The sequence below is a fragment of the Globicephala melas genome, chromosome 15 (assembly GCF_963455315.2).
Source record: "Globicephala melas chromosome 15, mGloMel1.2, whole genome shotgun sequence".
Lineage (NCBI taxonomy): Eukaryota > Metazoa > Chordata > Mammalia > Artiodactyla > Delphinidae > Globicephala > Globicephala melas.
In genome coordinates, this window is record NC_083328.1 from 72,468,896 (window position 1) to 72,490,622 (window position 21,727).

The 21,727-nt window shown below is 45.3% G+C and overlaps 1 protein-coding gene across 4 annotated transcripts in view; it reads right to left on the bottom strand.

Annotated features, from left to right (window-relative positions):
- The window catches only part of SLC13A3 (solute carrier family 13 member 3), a 93,299-nt gene that overhangs the window by 70,578 nt on the left and 994 nt on the right, over positions 1 to 21,727 (bottom strand). For 2 of the 4 annotated variants that reach the window (XM_060284008.1, XM_060284007.1), the window contains exon 2: positions 14,038 to 14,133. In XM_060284008.1, the coding sequence (XP_060139991.1) occupies positions 14,038 to 14,114 (77 nt within the window). In that variant the 5' untranslated portion in view covers positions 14,115 to 14,133. Of the gene's footprint in view, positions 1 to 4,354; positions 4,514 to 14,037; positions 14,134 to 21,727 lie in introns of those variants that run through there. The other 2 variants (XM_060284009.1, XM_060284006.1) reach the window with 2 other exon arrangements.

Below are 21,727 nucleotides of genomic sequence, written 5' to 3' on the forward strand. Positions count from 1 at the left end.
TCCTTCCTTCTCTGGGCCTCACTTTCCTCATCTGTAAAAATGGGGATAATCATTATTCCCACTTCTTAAGGCTGATGTGAAGAGTAAATGAACTAAAATGTGAAAGGCATGTAAAACAGTGTGGGGCAAATAGAAAAAATTTTTATCAATTATTAGTATTATAAACTCCCACCACGTTTGACACGGCACTGGACAATTTCTGTATCTTCTCTTAATTAAGTCCCATAGTAGCCCTATGGGAAGCACGTGAGTTCTCCCCACTTCACAAGTGAGGAAACCGAGGGTCAGAAATGTGAAATCTCCAACCCAAGCTCCCTGACTCACAGTTTCAGAACCAAGACCCAAACCCAGGTCTTCCCAGCTCCAAGGCCCATGCTATTTTGATCATCTTACTTGAGTCTCGTTTCCTCATCTGCAAAATAGGAGAGTTAAAAATATCTTGAGTGTTGAATAAAAGAGTAAGAAGTTATGGTGCAAGTATAATATACGATTTCATTGGGCCCAAATAATAACCAGGGAGGAAGGTGATGTTATGGGCATGGTATCAATGAAGAAACTGAGGCCCAGAGAAGCCAAATGACTTGCCCAAGGTCACTGAGCAATGATGTGGAATGAGAATCCAGTTCTGATTCCAAAGACTCAAAACTGGGAATGAAATAACCATTTTCCTGGCCACCCACCTGAATTTCCCCCACCCAAGAATTAAGCATATGCAAAAAAAAGTGGGCCTCTGACTTCACAGATGTACTACCGCCCCAGAACAAGTGTGCTGCTAGCCAGACTTTGTGCAAACTGGGAAAAGGGGCTCTTCCTCAGGTGGACCCAGCACTGCACCAGAGTACACAGCTCAGCATGTGGAGTGCAGGTTGGTTCAGTCTCATTTTGCCTCCTCAGGTCTCCTTGTGCAGTGCACAGCCTGTAGAACACTCTGCAGCAGTCCTGCCCAGAGCACCCCCTCCCCCAAACTCCTCCTCCTCAAAGCATCCTTAGAAAGAGTCACCTGTGAGTACCCACTGTAAGAACTCATCTTGGCCAGATGGTCAGTCCAGCTAAATTTGCTTTCAGTGGGTGTAGGAAGAGAAAGGAGGCAAGATTTCTCTGCAAACACAAGGGACTGGTGCAGATTTGCAAGCCTGATTTAATAGTCTCATCCATCCCCTCCAGCTGCCCAAGGCCAGTCCTCTAATATCCACCTCCCAAGATGCCCATTCCTGGAAAACTCTGAGGTGGTCCCTCCGGCAGTGTCCTGACTTCCTTAGTCTCTGGCACTCTTTGTGGCAAGAGCCATGATCCCCAGTGGCCCTGGAATTGCAGCCACTGCATTCCAGAAGGGCATCCCACTCCTTTTCACCCCTGCTGACAGGGTTCCAAGCCAGGAGGACATAATGTAAGAATTGTTCCCATCCCCTGCCATCCCCACCCCTTGGCTCTACCCTTCAGATTAACCCCAGCCTCCCTGCAGCCTCCCTCACCAGTCGCCAGGGGACAGGTGTACGAGAACCAACCCTTTCGATCACACAGACTTCTAGAACATCAGAGCAGCAATGGCCTGTAGACCTTATGAAGCTGGAAAAACAGAACCCAGCAAGGGGCAAATGATCAGTGCCAAGGATCTCAAACTTCTTTCCCGATACCTACAATTTTGCAAAAGTTTTTGGGAACCCAGGTGTACCCTATGCCCGGCATTGGTGGCTCCAGAGCTTCCAGGTGAGAGCGGCTTAGAAGCAGCACGCTGATGTTGGGGGTGGGGTAGACACGGAGGACACTTGCCTTGAAGCTTCATTTGCACAGAAAGCGCAATGTTTTTTTAGACTGCCAGCCTTTGTTTGGGGAGGTTATCACGGGATTAAAACTGGTTACGATTACGGGAATTGTCTTGAAACTATGTGTGCAGAGCACACCCACTCTGTTTGCTTTAAATGTATGTCACAGATCAATAAAAACAGTGATTTTCTCTGTTCATTATTCTCTAAGGATGCTTTTATTCACACTGTACATTAAGAGACATGTCAGTTATTAATATCCAAGGATAGAATAATAATATAATATGATAAATACATGCATATTACACGGAGGAGGGGGCTTTGAGTGTGCCGACAGAGATTTTGAGGGAGGCTAATAAGATCTCCCAAGAAGTCAGACCTGCCTCCTGGGAGGAGGCCCTGGCTTATCAGCCACTTTAAAAGGTAGTGACATCTAGGGCCACACCAAGAGTACCCACCAGGGATCTGTAGGGAAACAGGAGAGGTTCTTAGTCAATTATAACGAAAGAAAGAGTATAAAATGCAGCTGTTAGAAGTACAGACACTGCATTCTGGCTTTGTACTGGCTGTGTGGCCTTGGGCAAGTCACCTAACCCTGCTGAGCTTCCATTTCCTCACCTGTACTATAGGGGTGCTAACAGCAGCTGCCTCCCCGATTATGTGGACATTATATAGGACAAGGCCTGAGAAGCTCTTAGCATGGAGCCTGGCACATGAGAAGAGCGAAGCAGTCAGTGAAACACTTTATTTATTATGCTCACCACCATCGCAGAGGGTCAGGCACTCGCTGTTACCTGTGCACACTGGGGACCATATGGAAGTGGATTCTCTGTGAAGCTAATGAAGTTTAAGCTTCAGAGCCACTCCCAAACCCTGTACTGAATTTTGTATCTGTAAATCTGTATGCTTTTTCTTAAAGAGAGCCCCTTAAATAGTACATGCTTCAGGCCCCGTAACACTTGGACCTGCCCCTGGGTTCACAAATCTTGCTAGAGGGCAGAGCGGAGAGAAGCTTTCAGAACCCCCTGCTGAGGAGAGAGACTCTGTGTTTCATCACTTCTTCCCCAGAGCTCCGCCTGGGACCTCCCAGACCCATCCAGCCTTCCACGGGTGATGCTTCACACAGCGAGGCAACTTCCTTACTCAGCCCCTCGCGTCAAATCTCAGAAGCTAGCATGGAGATCGCTCCATTTTATAGACAAAGAAAGGGAGACCCGAAGAAGAAAGGAGATTGGTCCAAGGTCCTGAAGTCAGCGAGTGGTCTGGGGTGGGCTAGTTTTTGAATAAGCAACCTAATCCTTACACCAGGATTTATTGTTTTTCTCTTGCATGTCAAGAAAGTCTAATTGCTTGGATAATTCCACACCAAAGAACTTGCCCTGGATCTCCTGACACCATCTCCTTCGTATCACTTCCTCACCCCCTGGGCCCAAGGAGGGCTCCTTCCTCCAGGCATCCCTCTCTGAACACCTCTCCCAGCTCCCCTGGTCTCTGCTGGTGGTGCTGGGTAATCCGCCACTAAGTTACACACTCTCTTTACTTTTACTTTTATGAACATTTACTATCTCATTGAGGGATAGTGAAACAACTTCCTGGAGGTAGAAGCCTTGTCTAATGAGCCTAGTGCCCTCCCACGATGCTGCAAATGGGCTGAGCAGAGGTGAGGGACCCAACAGGGACCTGCAGTACCATCTCCTTCCAGCTCCCATTGGTGGTGACTTTTATCATGACACTCCTGGCCTCAGTCTGCAGCCTTTGATCTTCTAGGGATTACTTTCTTTGAGAGTCTAGAAACAGGTCATGTTCTGGATTCTGATAAGCCAGGGATTGAATCCCACTCAGCTGTTTGCTGTGTGACTGTAAGCAAGTCACTTCTCTCCGAGCCTCAGTTTTCTCCTCTGGAAAATGGGGCAAATGATCCTCCCCCTCTGAGGGGCACTTTCAGTCTGGATTAAATAAGATGATGCACATAAAGCAAATTTTAGCACTGCACCTTGCTCCCGGCAAGCGTTTACTAAATCTTGGCCGTCCCCATCATATGAGGTGCGTGGAAATAAGACCAGCCTGTGCGTTCTTAGGCACTGACTGTGTATCAGGCTCAGTTCTAAGAGATTTACATAGCTTGCCTCATTTAATATTCACCACAACCAAGTGGATTGGCACTATCGTTTCCCCTATGTTTACAAATGAGTAAACTGAAGTTCAGAGAGGTTAAATGACTTGCCCCAGGTTACACAGCTTGGCATTCATCAAGTGTTCCTTGTGATTATCAAGTGAAATGTGCAACACAGCGCCAAGCACATAGTTAGAGCTCAATAAAAAGAAATCATGCCTGTAGAAGTGAGAAGATCCAGAAGGCTAGGTGGGACCCAGGCTCCAAGGAGCAGCTAGAAAAGGGGAACTGCGGCAAGAGGTGTTCACAGCAGGCCAAGGCAGGGTAAAGGGGGGACGGTCGAGGGGGTCTGGTGAAATCTGTCTAGACTGGGACCTCAGCGGTGTTCCGCCTCAGAGGCTCGGGAGGAGAGAGTCCTGCCTGTTGCACGGCCGCCCAGGGCGCGGAACGGGGGGCCCACAGGCAAAGGAGGCGTTACCTTGGGCGGGAGGGCGAAGACCACCGGCAGCAGCGCGAGCGGCGTGAACAGCAGCACCAGCAGCCGCCGCGCGCTCCACACCTTCTTAGCCACTGTCGCCAGCGCCGCCATCTGCGCGATCGCCCCGCGGAGCGGGCCAGTCCGGGACTGCCCGCGCCTGGCCCCCCGGCTCCGGCTTATAGCCTGGGGGAGGGTTTGGGGAGGGGACTGCGCTTGGGGGCCCGCCCTCTCCCTGCGCCTCCCGGAGGAAAAGGGTGGTGCCTGCTCCCCTGGGACTGGGCGAAAGAGACCCGGGAAAGTTAGGAAAAGTTCGACCCTAGAACTAAGGAACAGGACTCCAGCCCAGAAGGCAGAGTAGCCTCCGGTTTAAACCTCCTGACTTTCCAGCTATGTGGCCTGGGGCAACTGGCCGAACCCTTCCTTACTCTCCCGTGAAAAGGGCCATAACAACTGGAAGATTAAATCACTTACTAGTAATAAGGGGTTCAGGTACTGGCTCTGCCACATACTAGCTGCGTGGCCTTGACAACTGCCTCTGAGCCTCAGTTTTCTCAACCACACAGTGGGGGCGATGCCAGTGATGGTCTCTGCTAGACAAGAGGTCTCTTAGCAGCTATTGCTGTTGAGATCGTTTTTCTTATTTTCTCCCACGGTGGGTCAGTCATCTGTGGGTTGGAGCCCCGAGGAGTCTTTTTGTTCCTCTTGGATAAATGCACAGGAGTACAATCCTGGATTGTATGGTAGTTGCACCCTTGGTTTTTGAAGAAACCGCCATGCAATTTTCCAGTGTTAGCACTGTTTTACGTTTCTGTTAGCCACGTATGAGTGAGCCAGTTTCCCCACGTCCTTGCCAGCACTGGGGTGGTATTTTTTATTTTAGCCATTCTGATAGGGGTGTAGAGGTATCTCACTGTGGTTTTTTGTTTTTGGTTTTGGTTTTTTTGCGGTGCTCGGGCCTCTCACTGTTGTGGCCTCTCCCGCTGCGGAGCACAGGCTCTGGACGCGCAGGCCCAGCGGCCATGACCCACGGGCCCAGCCGCTCCGCGGCATGCAGGATCCTCCCGGACTGGGGCATGAACCCACGTCCCCTGCATCCGCAGGTGGACTCCCAACCACTGTGCCACCAGGGAAGCCCTCACTGTGGTTTTAATCTGCATTTTCTTAACGGCTAATGATGTTTAACATCTTTTCACGTGCTTCTTTGCCATCTGTATATCCTCTTTGGGGGAAATTATTTCCTCCTGTTGTTTGCCCATTTTCTCAGTGGACCGTTTTTTCTGCTGTTGAGTTTTGAGAGTACTTTATACAGTCTAGATACCAGTCCTTTGACAAATACGTTGTCTGCAAAAATTTTCTCCCAGTCTATAGCTTGGCTTTTCATCCTCTTAACAGACTTTTCAAAGAGCAAACATTTGTAATTTTGGTGGAGTCAAATTTATCAAATTTTCCCTTTTTTGGATCACGCTTTTGGTGTCAAAGTCTTTGCACAGCCCTAGATCCTGAAGATTTTTCTCACATTTTTTTCTAGAAGTTTGATAGTTTATAGTTTTATGTTTATATTTAAGTCCATGAGTTAATTTTTATATCAGGTATGAGGCTTAGATTGAGGTTCTTTTTTTTTGCCTATCAATTTGCCTACCAATTGCTGCAGCTTCACTTGTTTAAGAAGTTATCTTTATTCCATTGAATTGCTTTTGCACTTCTGTCAAAAATCAATTGGGCATATTTGGTGGATCTGTTTCTGGTTTCCCTATTCTGTTCCATTGATCTAATTGTCTATCCCTCTACCAATACCACACTGTCTTAATGACTGTAACTGTATAATAAGTCCTGAAAATAGGGACAGTGATTCCTCCCACTTTATCCTTCTTTTTCAAAATTGATTCAGATATTCTGGTTTCTTTGCATTTCTATGTAAATTCTTAGAATATTATCTATATCTACAAAAATTAAACCTGCATATCGATTTGGAGATAATTGACATCTTTACTCTGTTGGCTCTTCTAATCCATGAACGTGGTATGTCTCTCCATTTATTTAGATCTTCTTTGATTTCTTTGATCAGCATTTTATAATTTTCAGCCTAAAAGTCCTATACATGTTTTGTTAGATTTGCACATAAGTACTACATTTTTGAGCAATGTAAATGGTATTCTATTTTTTTCAGGATCCATATATTCACTGCTAATATATAGAAATAAAATTGAATTTTGTATGTTTATCTTATATCCTAAAATCTTGCTCAATTCATTAATTAGTTCTGGGAGGTTTTTTTTTTTCTCAAATCCTTCAGACTTCTATATAGACAATCATGTCATCTACAAATAAGAACTGGTTTATTTCTTCCTTTCAGATCTGTATGTCTTGTATTTACTTTTCTTGCCTTACTGCACTGGCTAGAACTTCAGGCACTATGGTTGAATAAGAGTTTGAGAAAGGACATTCTTACATGATTCACAATCTCAGGGAGAAAGCATTCAGTCTTTCACTATTAACTATAATGTTAGCTGTAGGTGTTTTGTAAATGCTCCTTTTCAAATTGAGAAAGTTCCCATCTATTTTTATTTTTCTGAGAGTTCTTATCATGGATGAGTGTTGAATTTTATCAAATGTTTTGGGAGGGGGCATCAATTAATATGATCAAATTATTTTTCTTCTTTAGCCTATTAATATGATGGATTACAGTGATTGGTATTCAAGTAGTGAACCAGCTTTGTATCCCTGGGGAATATGCCACTTGATCATGATGTATAATTATTTTTATATTTTGTTGAATTCTATTTGCTAATATTTTATTAAAGATTTTTACATCTATAATCATGAGGGATATTGTCTGTAGTTTTTCTTTTTTTATTGCCTTTGTCTGGTTTTGGTATCTGGATAATACCAGCCTCATAAATGAATTGGGAATTGTTCCCTTCTCTTCTATTTTCTGGAAGAGACTGCATGGAATTGGTGTTAATTCTTGTTTAGGTGTTTGGTATTATTTCCCAGTGAAACCATCTAGGCCTATAGATTTTTTTATTTTTTGCAAAATTTTATATTTAATTTTCTTAATAGTTATAGGGCTATTTGAATTATCTACTTCATATTGAGTACATTGTGGTAGTTTTTATTTTCTGAGGAGTTGGTCTGTTTCATCTGAATTGTTAAATGTTTGCATGTAGAGTTTCTAGTACTCACTTTTGATGTCTGCAGGTTCTATAGTGATATCCTTGATTCATTCATCCATTCCTGATTCATTCATTTGGTAACTTGCATCTTTTCTCTCTCTTTTTGTCAGTCTTACTAGAGATTTTTAAATTTAATCCTCTTTTCAAAGAACCAATGCTTGGAGGTTGTTTTTCTGTTTTCAATTTCATTGATTTCTAGGCCTATCTTTCTTTTTTCCATGCTTCTCTTTCTTTTTTCTTTTTTTCTACTCTTCTTTTTCTAGGACATTGAAGTGGGAGCTTAGATTATTGATTTGAGACCTTTTTCACCTTTTCAAATGTATACATTTAATGATAAAAATTCCCCCTCTCTGCACTGGTTTAGCTGTGTCTCACAAATCTTATGTGGTGTATTTTAATTATCATTCAGTTCAATGTATTTTTTATTTCCCCTTGAGATGTCTTCTTTGACCCGTGGATTATTTAGAAGTGAGGTGTTTAGTTTCTAAGTGTTTGGAGATTTTCCTATGATCTTTCTGTTATTGATTTTTAATTTGATTCCACTATGGTCAAAGAACCATAACCTTGTATAATTTCAATTCTTTTAACTTTCTTGAGGTTTGTATTACAGTCCAGCATAACTATCTTTCTATATGTTCTATAGTCACTTGAAAGAATGTGTATTTTGCTGTTGCTGGGGGGACTGTTCTATAAACGTCAACTAGATTCTGTTGTTTGATGGTATTGTCAAGTTCTTCTATAGCCTTGCTGATTCTCTATTTACTTATTCTATCAATTATTGAGTCAAGGGTGTTGAAGTCTCTATAAATGTAGATTTGTCTATTTCTCTTTTCAGTTCTATCAGTTTTTGCTTCACATATTTTGTAGCTCTGTTGCTTGGCATATACACATTTAAGATTGCTAAATTTTTTAGTGTATTGACTCCTTCATTATTATATAATGTCCCTCTATGTCTCTGGGAACTTTCTTTGTTCTGAAGTCTACCTTCTTTGATATTAATATAGACACTTATGATTTCTTTTGACTACCGTTTACCATATATATTTTTTTATCCTTTTACTTTCAATATGCATATATCATTTTTTTTTTTTTTGTGGTACGCGGGCCTCTCACTGTTGTGGCCTCTCCTGTTGCAGAGCACAGGCTCTGGACGCACAGGCTCAGCGGCCATGGCTCACGGGCCCAGCCGCTCCGTGGCATGTGGGATCTTCCCTGACCAGTGCACGAACCTGTGTCCCCTGCATCAGCAGGCAGACTCTCAACCACTGCGCCACCAGGGAAGCCCTATATTTGAAGTGAGTTTCTTACAGACAGCATACAGTTGGGTCATGCTTTTAAAAACTCCACTCTGCTAGGCTCTGTCTTTTAATTAGTGTTTTTAGACCATTTACATTTAACATAATTGTTGATATATTAGGGCTTAAATCTGCCATTCTGTTTTCTATATGTTCTCTATCTATTCTCTATCTCTCTTATTTCTCTGTTTTATTTTTCCTGCTTTCCTGTGGATTACTTGAACATTTTTTAGAATTCCATTTTGATTTTTACATAGTGATTTTGAGTGCATTTATTAGTATGGATTTTTTTAGTGCTTATCCTAGTTACTACATTGTATGTACATAACTCAGCACAGTCTACTGGTACCAATTTCAGTAAAGTATAGATACCTTATCTCCCTTTATGTCCCTTTACTTTACCTGTTATAGTATTATTATCTTGTATTTCCTCCTTATACATTTAGAACCACATCAGACAATGTCATAATTTTGGCCTCAACCATTAAACATAATTTAGAAAACCCAAGAGGAAAACAGTTTATTGCAGTTACCTATATTTTTGCTTGCTATGTTCTTTCTTCCTTCCTGATATTCAAATATTCCTTTATCATTTCCTTTTGGTTTAGAGAACTTCCTTTAGTCATTCTTTTAGAGTAGGTCCAATGGCAACAAACTCTCTTAGGTTTTCTTCATCTGAGAAGGTCTTGACTTCCCCTTTGTTCCTAAAGGATATTTTCACTGGATATAGGATTCTGAGTTGACAGTTTCTTCTTTCAGCACTTGACAAACGTTATGCCACTTTTTTCTGGACTTCATGAATTTTGGTGAGAAATTCACTGTAATTTGAATTGCTTTTCCTTTAGAGGTAAGATGTCATTTCTCTCTCACTGCTTGCAAGGTGTTTTTCTTTGTCTTTAGTTTTCAGAAGTTTGACTATATGCCTTGGTGTAGTTTCTTTTAGTTATCTTGTTTGGAGTTAATTCAGCCTCTTGAGTCCGTACATTTATTCTTTTGCCAAATTTGAGAAGTTTTCAGCCATTATTTCTTTGAATACTTTTATGCTCCTTCCTCTTTTTCCTCTCTTTTCAGAACTCCAATGACACAAATGTTAGACCATTTGTTATAATCCCACAGATTCTTGAGGCTCTGTTCATTTTTTCAGTCTATTTTCTCTCTGGTGTTCAGATTATGTAATTTCTATAGTTCTATCTATAAATTTTTTAAAACTATGATTTTCTAAAAATATGAATAAGAAATAAACTAAATTCCATGGGGTCAGCACTGTTGTAACCTGTCTTGGTGTAAGAGTATGCATGAGTTTCATCCACAATGAATCTGTATATACTTGGTCTACTAGTTTTTATATATATATATTTATTTATTTAATTTATTTATTTTCCTTATTTTTTTTTTGGCTGTGTCGGGTCTTAGTCGCAGCACACGGGATCTTTGTTGAGGCACGCGGGATCTTTGCGTCATGGCTCACGGTCTGCTCGGGCTTCTCTCTAGTTGCAGTGCGCGGACTTCTCTCTAGTTGTGGCATGCGGGTTTTCTCTCTCTAGTTGTGGCACGCGGGCTCCAGGGCGCATGAGCTCTGTAGTTTGCGGCACTCGGGCTCTCTCATTGAGGCATGTGAGCTCAATAGTTGAGGCACATGAGCTCAATAGTTGAGGCACATGAGCTCAATAGTTGTGGCACGCGGGCTTAGTTGCCCCGCGGCACGTGGGATCTTAGTTCCCCTACCAGGGATTGAACACACGTCCCCTGCATTCCCCTGTACCACCAAGGAAGTCCCTGGTCTACTGTTTAATATGCTTGAACCATTCAAAAGAATCAGATTTACTAAAATGTATAATTGCAGTTTATACTGTTCAAGAGAATTTAATCAAATTAGTGATCTATGTCAAATGCTCAAGGAATGTTGTCTTCATACCTTACTTATTAATGAATAATAACAGCCAACATTCACTGAGTACTTACTCTGTGCCAGGCCCTGTTCTAAGAGCTTTATATGATTTAACTCACTGAACACAAAAATGACCTTATGCAGTAGATGCTAATATATTCCCATTTTGCAGAGGAGGAAACTGAGGTACAGAGAGCTTGAGTAGCTTATCCAAGGACACACAGCTATTAAGGAGGATTCAAATCCCAGTAGTCTAGCTCCAGAGTCCCCATGCCTAACCACGACATAGTAATGACTCAGAGTATATGTTTTATTAGATATGTTTCATTAGATGTGTTTATTAGATACGAGAAATATGACTTTTACGGTGAACATTAAAGTAAAATAACACCTCATCCCCTCAAAAATTTGAGAGTTGTCAACAATTTGAGCGTATGCACTCAAGAAGCTGTTTCCTAATACTCAGTACCATCAGATAACAAGGGTCATCAACACTCCTCTAACCATCTAACACAGTGGTTCTCAACCCTGGCTGCACTTGGAATCACCTGGGAAGCTTTAAAAATGCTGACGCCCAGGCACTGCCCTTAGAGAGTCTGATTTAATTGTCTGGGATGTGGTCTGAACATCAGGATTTTTAAGAGCCCCCAGCAGATTCTAATGTGCAGCTGGGGTTGAGAGCCACTTTTGGAACAACTCCACTGCTTTCCAACTCCCCACACCCCTAAAAGCTAATCCATCTTTTGTCAGATTCTGGTGGAATCATTTCCCTGATGCAAAATCTGAGTTGGCTTCTACAACTTCATATCTAGAGACTTCAGTCCGGTTCTCATGGCCCTCCTGAGTTCTACCAAAATTTTGCCACTTAATATCTCCAGGGCCTGGGCGTGGTCTGTGGTAGGTGCTCTGTCAATGTTTACTAAATGACTATTTAAACACCAGACTTGGTTTTCCGCACCAGTCAACTTGGGGCTAATCATACATACCTTTCATTATTCCTTTTATTCAATAAATATTGACTGCATAGCAACTATATACCAGGCTATGAATACAATCATGAATAAGACCAAAAATTTAAAATCTCTGCCTACCTGGAACTTTCATTTAGTTGGCGGGGGATGGAGTTGGAGGAGACAAATGATAAACAAATGAGTAAAATGTATTATGGCATAAAGATGAGAAGATGACAAGTGCTACGGAGGAAAATGAGGCAGGAGAGGGAGATGGCTTGTGATGGGGGGCGGGGGTACCATTTCAGATAAGGTGGTCAGGGAAGCCCTGGATGACTAGGTGACTAAGAGCCTTAAGCTAAGCAGAGACCCAAGGAAAGTGGGCGAGTGGACCCTCTGAGTATGTGAAGGAAGCATTCCAAGAGGAACGAAAAGTCAAGTGCAATGGCTCTGAGGCAAGAGCAAGCAAGACCTGGCTTAGAGTCATCAAGGAACTGGGTACAGAGGTGTGATCAGAAGGGCAGCCAGCGACTAGAAGACACAGGATCTTGAAAGGCTGAGTAAGGATTCTGCATTTTACCCTGAATGACAAGGGCAGCCACTGCAGGGATTTAAGCAGAGTGACAGATGCTGCTTTCATTATGTTAGTAACAGATTTACTTAGATATAACTGACATAGCATACAATTCATCCATTTAAAGCCAAGAGGTCCAGAGTTTTTAGTATACTCACAAAGTTGTGCAGCCATTACTATAATCGATTATAGAAATCTTTCATCATCCTAGAAAGAAACCCCACACCCATTAACAGTCTCAACCAACGCCCAATCTCCCCCCAACCTCCAAAGCCCTAGATAACCACTGATCTACTTTCTGTCTCTCTAGATTTGCCTATTCTGGACATTTTGTATAAATGGAATCATACAATACGTGGTCCTTTGTGTCTGGCTTCTTTCACTTAGCATGATTTTGTTCAAGGTTCACCCACACTGTAGCATGTGTAAGTACTTCTCTCATTTTTATGGCCAAATAATGTTCCATTGTATAAATATACCACATTTTATTTATCCATGTGTCACTTGATGGATATTTGAGTTGTTTCCACTTTGGGGCTATTATGGTAACGCTGCTATGAACATTTGTGTGCAGGTTTTTCTGTGGACATGTCTTCAGATCTCTGAGGGAGGGACAGAAAGGAGCTGTCATTGAGACCGAATTAGATGGTGGAATGTTTCTCAACACCTGAGAGGCAGACCCGTAAGGAAACACAGATCATTTTATGTTGTACTAGACGGTATTTAAATAACATTTAATCCCACAGAGTGAAAGTTATTCCCTGTGTCAATTTTCCTTAACTCTTCATTACACCACGGAGAGGGTCTCGGCTGGGTGTTAGTGTCCCTTTAATATCTCATCACTTGGTAACTCTCTTTGTAACAGCCAAAGAAGATTTCAAGGCCAGAGACTTTGACATCTTGCTGCGACTGGACAGCACTGGTTTCTTTTTATTTTATTCATTCTTCTAATTACTTTTGACTTAGGACAAGTGATTTCTTTCTTTCTTTCTTTCTTTTAAACTAAAGCCCATGATTTTAAAACAATCCTCATTTTAAGTTAAATCTATTGAAGTTTACCATGTGAAGCAACTCAAAGAAAAACACTAAGTAACTCTTAGTATGGGAAGTGCATGGTTATGGCAAAATTCCAAAAATTGGATGCAAAGATCTGAAATTTGGGAAACCAAGAGATGGCAAGAGAAAGGCCCTGGAAGAGATGCAGTGCTCACTTCCTATCCAGGTCATGCTGCCATGATTCCCGTAAACCCCTAGGGCAAGTTATTTCCCAATGGACCCTTTGCAGGCTGTGATGAAACCCTCTCCCATGTCCTTTCAAGTTGGAGACCTGACCTTGAGCCAGCCCAATAGTCGGCTTCATCAAAGGTTCTAGCCAGGTTAGTGTCAGACAGCCTGGGATGGTCAGCGAGGCCCTGCAGAGAGCACTTTGGACATGTGAGGCCTGGGTGTGGGAGGATGGGGTGCTCCAAACCGGAAAAACGAGTCCTGGGGATTTGGACCAGCTGACATCATAGAAACTCAAGTCCATTCCCCAAAGCCCGGAGGCAACTGGGACCAGGGTATATTGCACCCAGCGCCCCTGGACTGGCTCCCTGTTTCTGGAACCAGCTGAGAGATTCAGAGTACAAATATCTTCTATTAGAGCAGAGGTTTCAATCTGGTGACTCAAATGTAGTAATAATAATAATGATAGCATTAATAATAGCAAGCACATATACTGCACTTAACTATGTGTGAGGCACTCTTTGCAGCACTTTACATGTATTAATTTATTTAATCCTTATCATAATCCATTTTCATTACCTTATTGAGCCTGTCACACCGCACTGCATGAAGCAACACTCAAATTCTGGCTGCCACTTGCTTGTTATGCAACCCATTGGGCCTCAGTTTCCTTATCTGAAATGAGAACAAAAATTGTATGTAACTCATAGGGAGGTTGGGAGGATTAACAGGCGAGCGTAGAGCACAGCACTTGCATACAGTAAGTGTGCAACAATTGGCCATTGTTATTCTGCTTGTGGCAGATTTTCCAAGGACAGCACCAATATATATCTTCCATCCTATGTGTGCATCCCATATGCTCCTCTTACAATGTGATTAACACTTTGCACTGAGAGTTGGGGGTCTATGTCCCCACCTCTGGAAAGTGGGTGGGGGCTTGTGATGCACCAACCAACAGAACATGGCAGAATGGATGCGATGTGATTTCCAAGGTTGAGCCATAAAGTGGGTACAGCTTCTGCCTGGTTCCCGCACTCTTTGAGACTCTCGCCCTTGAAACCCAGCTGTCATATCTGGAGTTCAAACTAAACCAGGCAGTAAAACCACATGGAGAGAAACCCAAGAAGCCACTAGCAATAACTAACTGGCATATGAGTGAACGAGCCTTCAGATAATTCCAGCCCTTTGCCTTTCAACTAAGGCCCCAGATGTGGTAGATCAAAGACATTCCTCGGTTAAAAAAAAAAAAAAACACGACACCCCTGGGTTGCCCTGTCCAAAGTTCTGACCCACATAATCTGCAAACACAATAAATGGTTGTTTTATGCCATTATGTTTTGGAGCAGTTTGTCACACAGCAATAGGTAAATGTTACCACCACTATTACTTTTCTCACCTGGAGAAGAGCTTCTTATAGGAAGGAGAGTGCAGACATGAGGCCTCTAGCTGGATGACTTAGAACTCTACAGGGGACAAGGGGGCTCCAAGGCTGGACCCACTAATTAGCTCCCTGCCTTTGTTTCTTCCCCCCTTTCCACTGAAAAGAAAGTAGAGTGTGGGAGGGAATTCTTTCTTTTCCTTTTTTTGGTGTGTTTTATCTTTTGTGTGTGTCAGGGGAGGGAATTCTTAAAGAACTTCCACAGTCAGAGGATGGTTTGACTACCATTTATTTTCATTCCCATTGGTATGCCCATTGGACAGATGGTACGCAGGCCTCTCACTGTTGTGGCCTCTCCCGTTGCGGAGCACGGGCTCCGGACGCACAGGCTCAGCGGCCATGGCTCACGGGCCCAGCTGCTCCGCGGCATGTGGGATCTTCCCGGACCAGGGCATGAACCCATGTCCCCTGCATCGGCAGGTGGACTCTCAACCACTGCGCCACCAGGGAAGCCCACTACCCCCCTTTTTAATATGCAAATTACAACCTCTGTAAAGTGTGTGTGTGTGTGTGTGTGTGTGTGTACACGCACACTAATTATACACATCAGCTCAGTTACTAAGGGGCTTGCTATGTGCCAAGCACTGTGCTGGTCACTTACATGAATGACTGAATCCTGCCTAATACTTCAACACCATGTCCCACCTGCCTTCCCCTCAACCACTGGGTGCCACCCTCTTTGTGACCTTCTTCCTGCTCCTTGAACATGCCAAGTTCTTGCACTGACTGCTCCCTCTGCCTGGATCTCTCCTCCCCACTCCTTCCCCACCATCCCTTCATAGTGGCTGGTTCCTTCTCCTCACTCAGGTCTCAATTCAGATGTCACCTCCTCAGAAGGGCCTCCGTGACTACCTAATTTAATGAAACGTAGCCTTCCTCAACTCTACAACACTCCCTCTGTATAAAATCCCCTCAGTTGTTCCTTCACAGCATGACTCACCATTTGAAATTATTCCCTCCTAGATGAAGCCCCATGAGAATAAGGAGTCCAGATTGTACTGTGCTACAGTCCCAGTGCCTGGGACATAGCAGGGGTTCAATCAACTATTGAATAGTTGAACATGCTTTAAATAAAGTGTATTTTATTACTATGAACATCGACCAGAATCATGCATATCATTCGTTCAACAAATATGAATTGAGCCCATACTATGTACCAGGCATCTTTCTGGGCGCTGGGGCTCTGGCAGTGATCGAATGAAGCAAAAGCCTCTGCTCTCATAGAGGTTTTATTTTGGCAGCTCTGTAACGAGATGCATGAGTGACATATATAGCACATCACACGGTGCTTAGTGCTATGAAGGAACATAAAGCAGGGAGAGGGGAGAGGGCCTGAGGGGAGAGTATGGGCACCAGTTTCCACTTCACCTGCACGGAAGGGACTCTCAGTGCCTCCCCCACTCCCTTCACTGAGCCCCGTACCACGGTCAGCATCTTTCAGCGTGACATCTTGGTCAAGGCCTCTACGGCTCCAAGAGCAATACTGGCTTTGAAGCAAGTCTCAGCAGGTGGGCTGAGGCTGGGGAGGGGATAAGTCACCCCTTGAGATACCCTGGAGGGAGGGAGTCAAGCAACTTGACCTCTCAGGGCCTTCCCTCTCTACGGGGAAAGGGGCAGGGCCCGGACTCCCCTGGCCTGGAGCTACAACTAACTCTGGATTCTGGGCCATCCCCTAACCCCCTCTATCCCGGGCAGAGAGCAAAGGTTTACAAACATCAGGAGGCCTTTGATCGGCACCAAACCCCCAGGCTTCTGACTGTTTTTTGTTCCAAGCTGCAGGCCAGGACCCTACTCTGCTTTGCCTCCAGCAGGGAAGACTGTGGGTAGTGTGTGTGTGTGTGTGTGTGTGTGTGTGTGTGTGTGTGTGTGTGTGTGTGTGTGTGTGTGTGTGTGTGTGTGTGTGTGTGTTTGGCATAGGGGAGGAAGGCTCACGTAGCTCCTTGGTTTTTTTTCCAACAAGCAGGCTGGGCTTGTATAAGGGAATCCAACTCAATTCAGTAAATGTTTACTGAGCACCCACTACCTTCCAGGCACCAATAGAGAAACAAGGGCTGAGACAGTGCAGCAAACAGGACCCTCTGCCCCCCAGAGCATACAAGAAGCAAATGAGCAAGTGAATATAAATGGTAGTAGGTGCTTGTGAATGGGATGGAGACAAAGCTGGGGAGGTGATGGGGAGGGCTGAGGCTGGGGGTGTTAGCTTCTATACAGGGTGCTCATGGAAGACAAAGTGGTGTTTGACAGAGAATTGAAGGAAGTGAAGGCGGTAGCCATGTGAGGATGTGTGAGGAACAGTGTGACAGGCAAAGGGAACAGCAAGTACAATGGCCCTGAGATGGGAGCATGACTGCCTATTGGAAGAACCGTGTGGCTGGCCCAAAGTGAGAAGAGGGGGTCAGAAAGATATCCCATGCTCTTGGATTGGAATTCTCTCACCTTCTGTAAGAAGCAAAATCTTCCCCAAAAGCAAACTTTGCAAGTTTCTCTTGTATCTTACTGGCCAGAAAAAGGTCACATGCCCACCCCTATATCAGGGACCAATCTGGGCTTCTCTGAGATAAAGTCATCTGCACCTAATAAATACCTGGACAAATCCAGGCTCTGTCCAAAAGCAACAAGGGGGCTGGCTTTTAGTAGGCAACAGACAATGTCTAGCACAGTCTCTACCATACAGGCTGATGACTCTAGGCAAGGTGCTTAGCATCTGTGAGCCTCAGCTTCCTCTTCTGTAAAAGGGGTAGAGCAAAGAACTATTCTTTCTGCCCTACCAGCATCCATTTCCTGATCTTCCCGTGAAACACCTTGATTTCCCTTAGGGCAGTGGTCTCAGAACAGCAGCCTCAGCATCACCTGGGAACTTGTTAGAAATGAAAATTCTCAGCCCAGCCTGAGACCTTTTGATTCAGATAGATTAGGGTTGGGGCCAGGCAATGTGCACCTGTGTATTCTTGGCTTATAAAGTGAAGCAAATGATGCTGTATTATAATTGCCTGTTTGTTGGTCTCTAAAAATAGTAGCAATGTAAATTATATAATAATAACAACAACAGCTAATTGTTGCCATGTGCCAAGCACTGCAGTAGGGCTCTACGTACATTATTTCATTAATGCTTATGGGGGCGTTGATGTGAGACCCAGTTCCTCTACAAGGAAGGACCGCTTGCCCCAGATGCAGATGTAGTCAGCAGGCAGCCTTCATCTGTCTCCCCTTCAGGAATCGAGTCACAAGCAGAGTGGCCTCATCCAAGCCCACACCCTTCCAGGGGTGGCCCGCTCATGTCTGGGTGATGTGAGATTATGAAGGCCTGGCCATCTCTGCCCAACTTGGGACATCTCTGCAGGGCCACTGTAGCTGCAGACACCCCCCTTCACCCGGCGGGGAAGCTGGCTGAGGCTGTTGTTGGGTCTGCCTCTCAGCCCCACTTCTGCCCCCGCTCTCCCTTGCTTCCTTCTCTCCCTTCCCTTCTCTGGAGGCTGACACCTTAATAAACATCCTACATGCTAAACTGCATCGCTGAGTGTGCTTCCTGGGAATTCCGACCCAGCAGAGTGCTCACAGCAGCTCCACGAGGTAGACACCACTGTTAGTCCATTTTACAGATGAGGACACTGTGGCTCAGAGGTACAGTGAGGGGGTCCCAAGCCATGCAGCTGGTGAGCAAGGAGACATGGGATGGAAGCCGTCACACTTCTGAAGAGGGAAGTGGCATCCTCTGGCTTTACAAGGGTGTCTCTGGCTGCTGAGGAAGGATGCAGGGGGGTCCAGGGCAGAAGTGGGGCAGGGCGGGGGGGGGACAGGGAGCAGTGGGGAAACCATTGATTGCAGCGGCACTGGGATGGTGGTAGGGGGACTTCCTCGTCACTGTAGCTTCTTCGGGATCTGGCACTGAGCTGGACACAGCCAACACGCTTGCTAAATGCCTAGTGAGTGAGCAAGTGAGTGAGAGAACGCATGACAAAATCAAGGCAGGAGGGAACTAGACGTCCCCACGTGTGGTCTGTCTTGCTCACCAGGATCCTGAGTGATAAGCATGGTGCCCACCACATCTGGACACTCAGCTAAGGTGTTGAGTGAATAAATGAACAAGTTCAAGGGAGAGAGGGAGAGAGGGAGGGAGGGAGGGAGGGAGACAGCAAGAGGAGAGGGAAGGAGAGGAAAGAGAACAAGGGAGGCAGAGGGGAGGAGGACAGAGGAGGAAGAGGAGGGGAGGAGAGAAGGAAGTGAAAGAGGATGGAAGGGGAGGGAAGTTTCTTTTTGACTTCTTTGCACAGAGAATGACGGTAACTTGCGACCTCTGGTGGCGAAGGAGAGCCACTCCACCGGGTTCGGGGAAAGGGGAATTCAGTCCTTTGGAGTTGCAGGGCCCTGAATTCAAGACAAAAGAGGAGATACCCAGTTCCAGAAAGAGGGTTGGGGCAGGCCCTTGTAAGGACGTGGGCACTCACTGTCAGGGGCTCTGTCAGTTGGTGATGGCAGGGTCAGGGCTCTGGCAAGGCAAGAGAAGCACCTGCCTAGGGCACAAACTTAAGGGGGCCCCTAAAACTCAGTTAACTGAGACCAATATGTTAATGTAATATTTTAAAACATCAAAGTGTGGCCCACAAACCAGCTGCCTGTTTTTGTAAATAAGATTGTATTGGAACCAGGATCAGGATTCAGGCTAACGTCCTCAGTTATGGCAGAGATTACAGCCCACGTGCCTCATGAGCGCAGGTGGTCCCATCTCCTCTCGGCCAGCTCAGATCATTTAATAAGAGCACGCCTATACGGGGCACTCAGTAGGCCAGGCTTGGGTAACTGCATTCTGTGGCCAGTGGACTGGCCACAATTTCCCAGGAGATGTGGGCCTGTGTCCTTTTCAGTGTTGGACACATCTATGCCACATCACATTTCCCTGGCTCTGCCATTCATTAGCAGTGTTACCTTGGGCAAGACTGAATTTCTCCGTGCCTCAGTTGTCTCCTCTGTAAGATGGGTTAATGCACACAAAGAACTTAGTGACTGCTCAATAAACTGTTGTTAAAAATGTGGGCTTGAATGCCAGCTCTGTCACTTATTGTGACCCTAGGACGTCCTACTTCTCACTGCTAAGAGTGTTTCCTCATCCGTTATAACCCTTGTTATAACCGGTGGGAATTCACATGCTGCTGCTGGTGCCATTGGCTCATCGGTGCAAAGCACAGGCTGTCTGTCCCCTGTGGACTTTGAGGGATCTGGGATTGCAGAGGGTTCCTTAGCCCTCTGTGAGACACTGAACTAGGAGAAGAATCCACTGCTCCCCTAGGAAGGCTTGTTAATCCTTATTTCCCTGCCCTGGCCACAGGCTGAGTATGAAGACAGGAAATACTCCTGCTGGGAACACGTGTGAAGTGTCTCCAGCCTCCGGCGTCTCCCTCTCCCTCTTAATGCCTGCAGAGGTCATTTTTGCTTCCCTGCTGCTGCTGCCGCCACTCCCACAGCCGCTGGCCACCGTGTCACATACCCCGGTGACCGCCACATGGCTTGCGGCATGCTTGCCGACACCTCCACCTGGTCTATCCTCATCACAGGCTAACCTTCTCACTGTTTTCTTGCCTCCACTCTGGCCCCTTGCAGTTTTTTTTTTTCTACCAATGTCATCCTTTCACAATGTACATCAGATGTTCCTGGTTTAAAACCTCCTGAGCTGCATTAAGAATAAAAACCCAGCCTTGTTACTCGGCCCTGCGTGACCCAGCACTTACCCACCTCTCCGATCTCACTTCCTGCTCCTCCTCCTTGCTTGGTGGCAAACCAGCCCCACCAGCCTTGCTGTCCCTCAGGGATGCTCCTCCTTCACCAACTCGGTACCTGGAGTCCCACACCCCATCTCCTGGTTCTCCGTCACGTCTTACTCCCAAGGTCACCTCATCGAGGCTTTCCCTGACCACTCCTCCCTCTCCCTCCACTCGAGGTCACTCAGAATCTCAGCATCCTTTACAGCAGGGGTCCCCGACCCCCGGGCCTCGGATCAGGACCAAGTACCGGTCCGTAGCCTGCTAGGAACCGGGCCACACAGCAGGAGGTAAGCGGCGGGCGAGCGAGCGAAGCTTCATCTGCTACCCCCCATTCCTCCCCATCGCTGGCAGGACCGCCTCAACCAGCATCCCCAACCCCCGGGTAAAACTGTCTTCCACGAAACCGGTCCCTGGCGGCAGAAAGGTTGGGGGCCGCTGCTTTACAGCCCTCATCACTGTCTGAAATTGTCTTAGGGACTCAGTTTGTTTCCAGAGACATTCGTGTCCCCTCTGTATCTCCAGTGCCTGGCACACAGCGAGCGCTAGGTATCCGCTGACTTAACAGCTGCACGCGTGGCTCAACCATTCTCCCCACGAGGTAGAGATTAGCCATATTAGCTGTACAGTATATGAGGAAACTGGGGAATAAGCCCTCAGCCACGTTGAGAATATTCATTGAAAAAAATTATGGCCAGCTCCTGTGGCCTTGGAATTATTTGAAAATAGTGTAACATAATGCCAACACATATTATAATAATATGTGTCATATATTGAAATGCATCTCATTTCCTAAAGGATCAGTGGAGAGCATACGGGCTTTGGAGCCAGGGAAAAGTACTCCTTGCTACCTGTGACATCTTGGACAAGCTCCCCCCCTTCTGAGCCCGTTTCTCTATCGAATGGTGACAATACCTAATTTAGCGTTGTTTTAGATTCAATGCCTGACGTGTAGTAACCAAACAATGATGTCAGTTCTCTCAACCAGTCACCACTACCCAGAAAGGGAAGTTTTCTTTCATTCCTGGGCATCTGCCGTGTGCAGAGTGATAACTGTGGTGAACAAAACTGACACAGT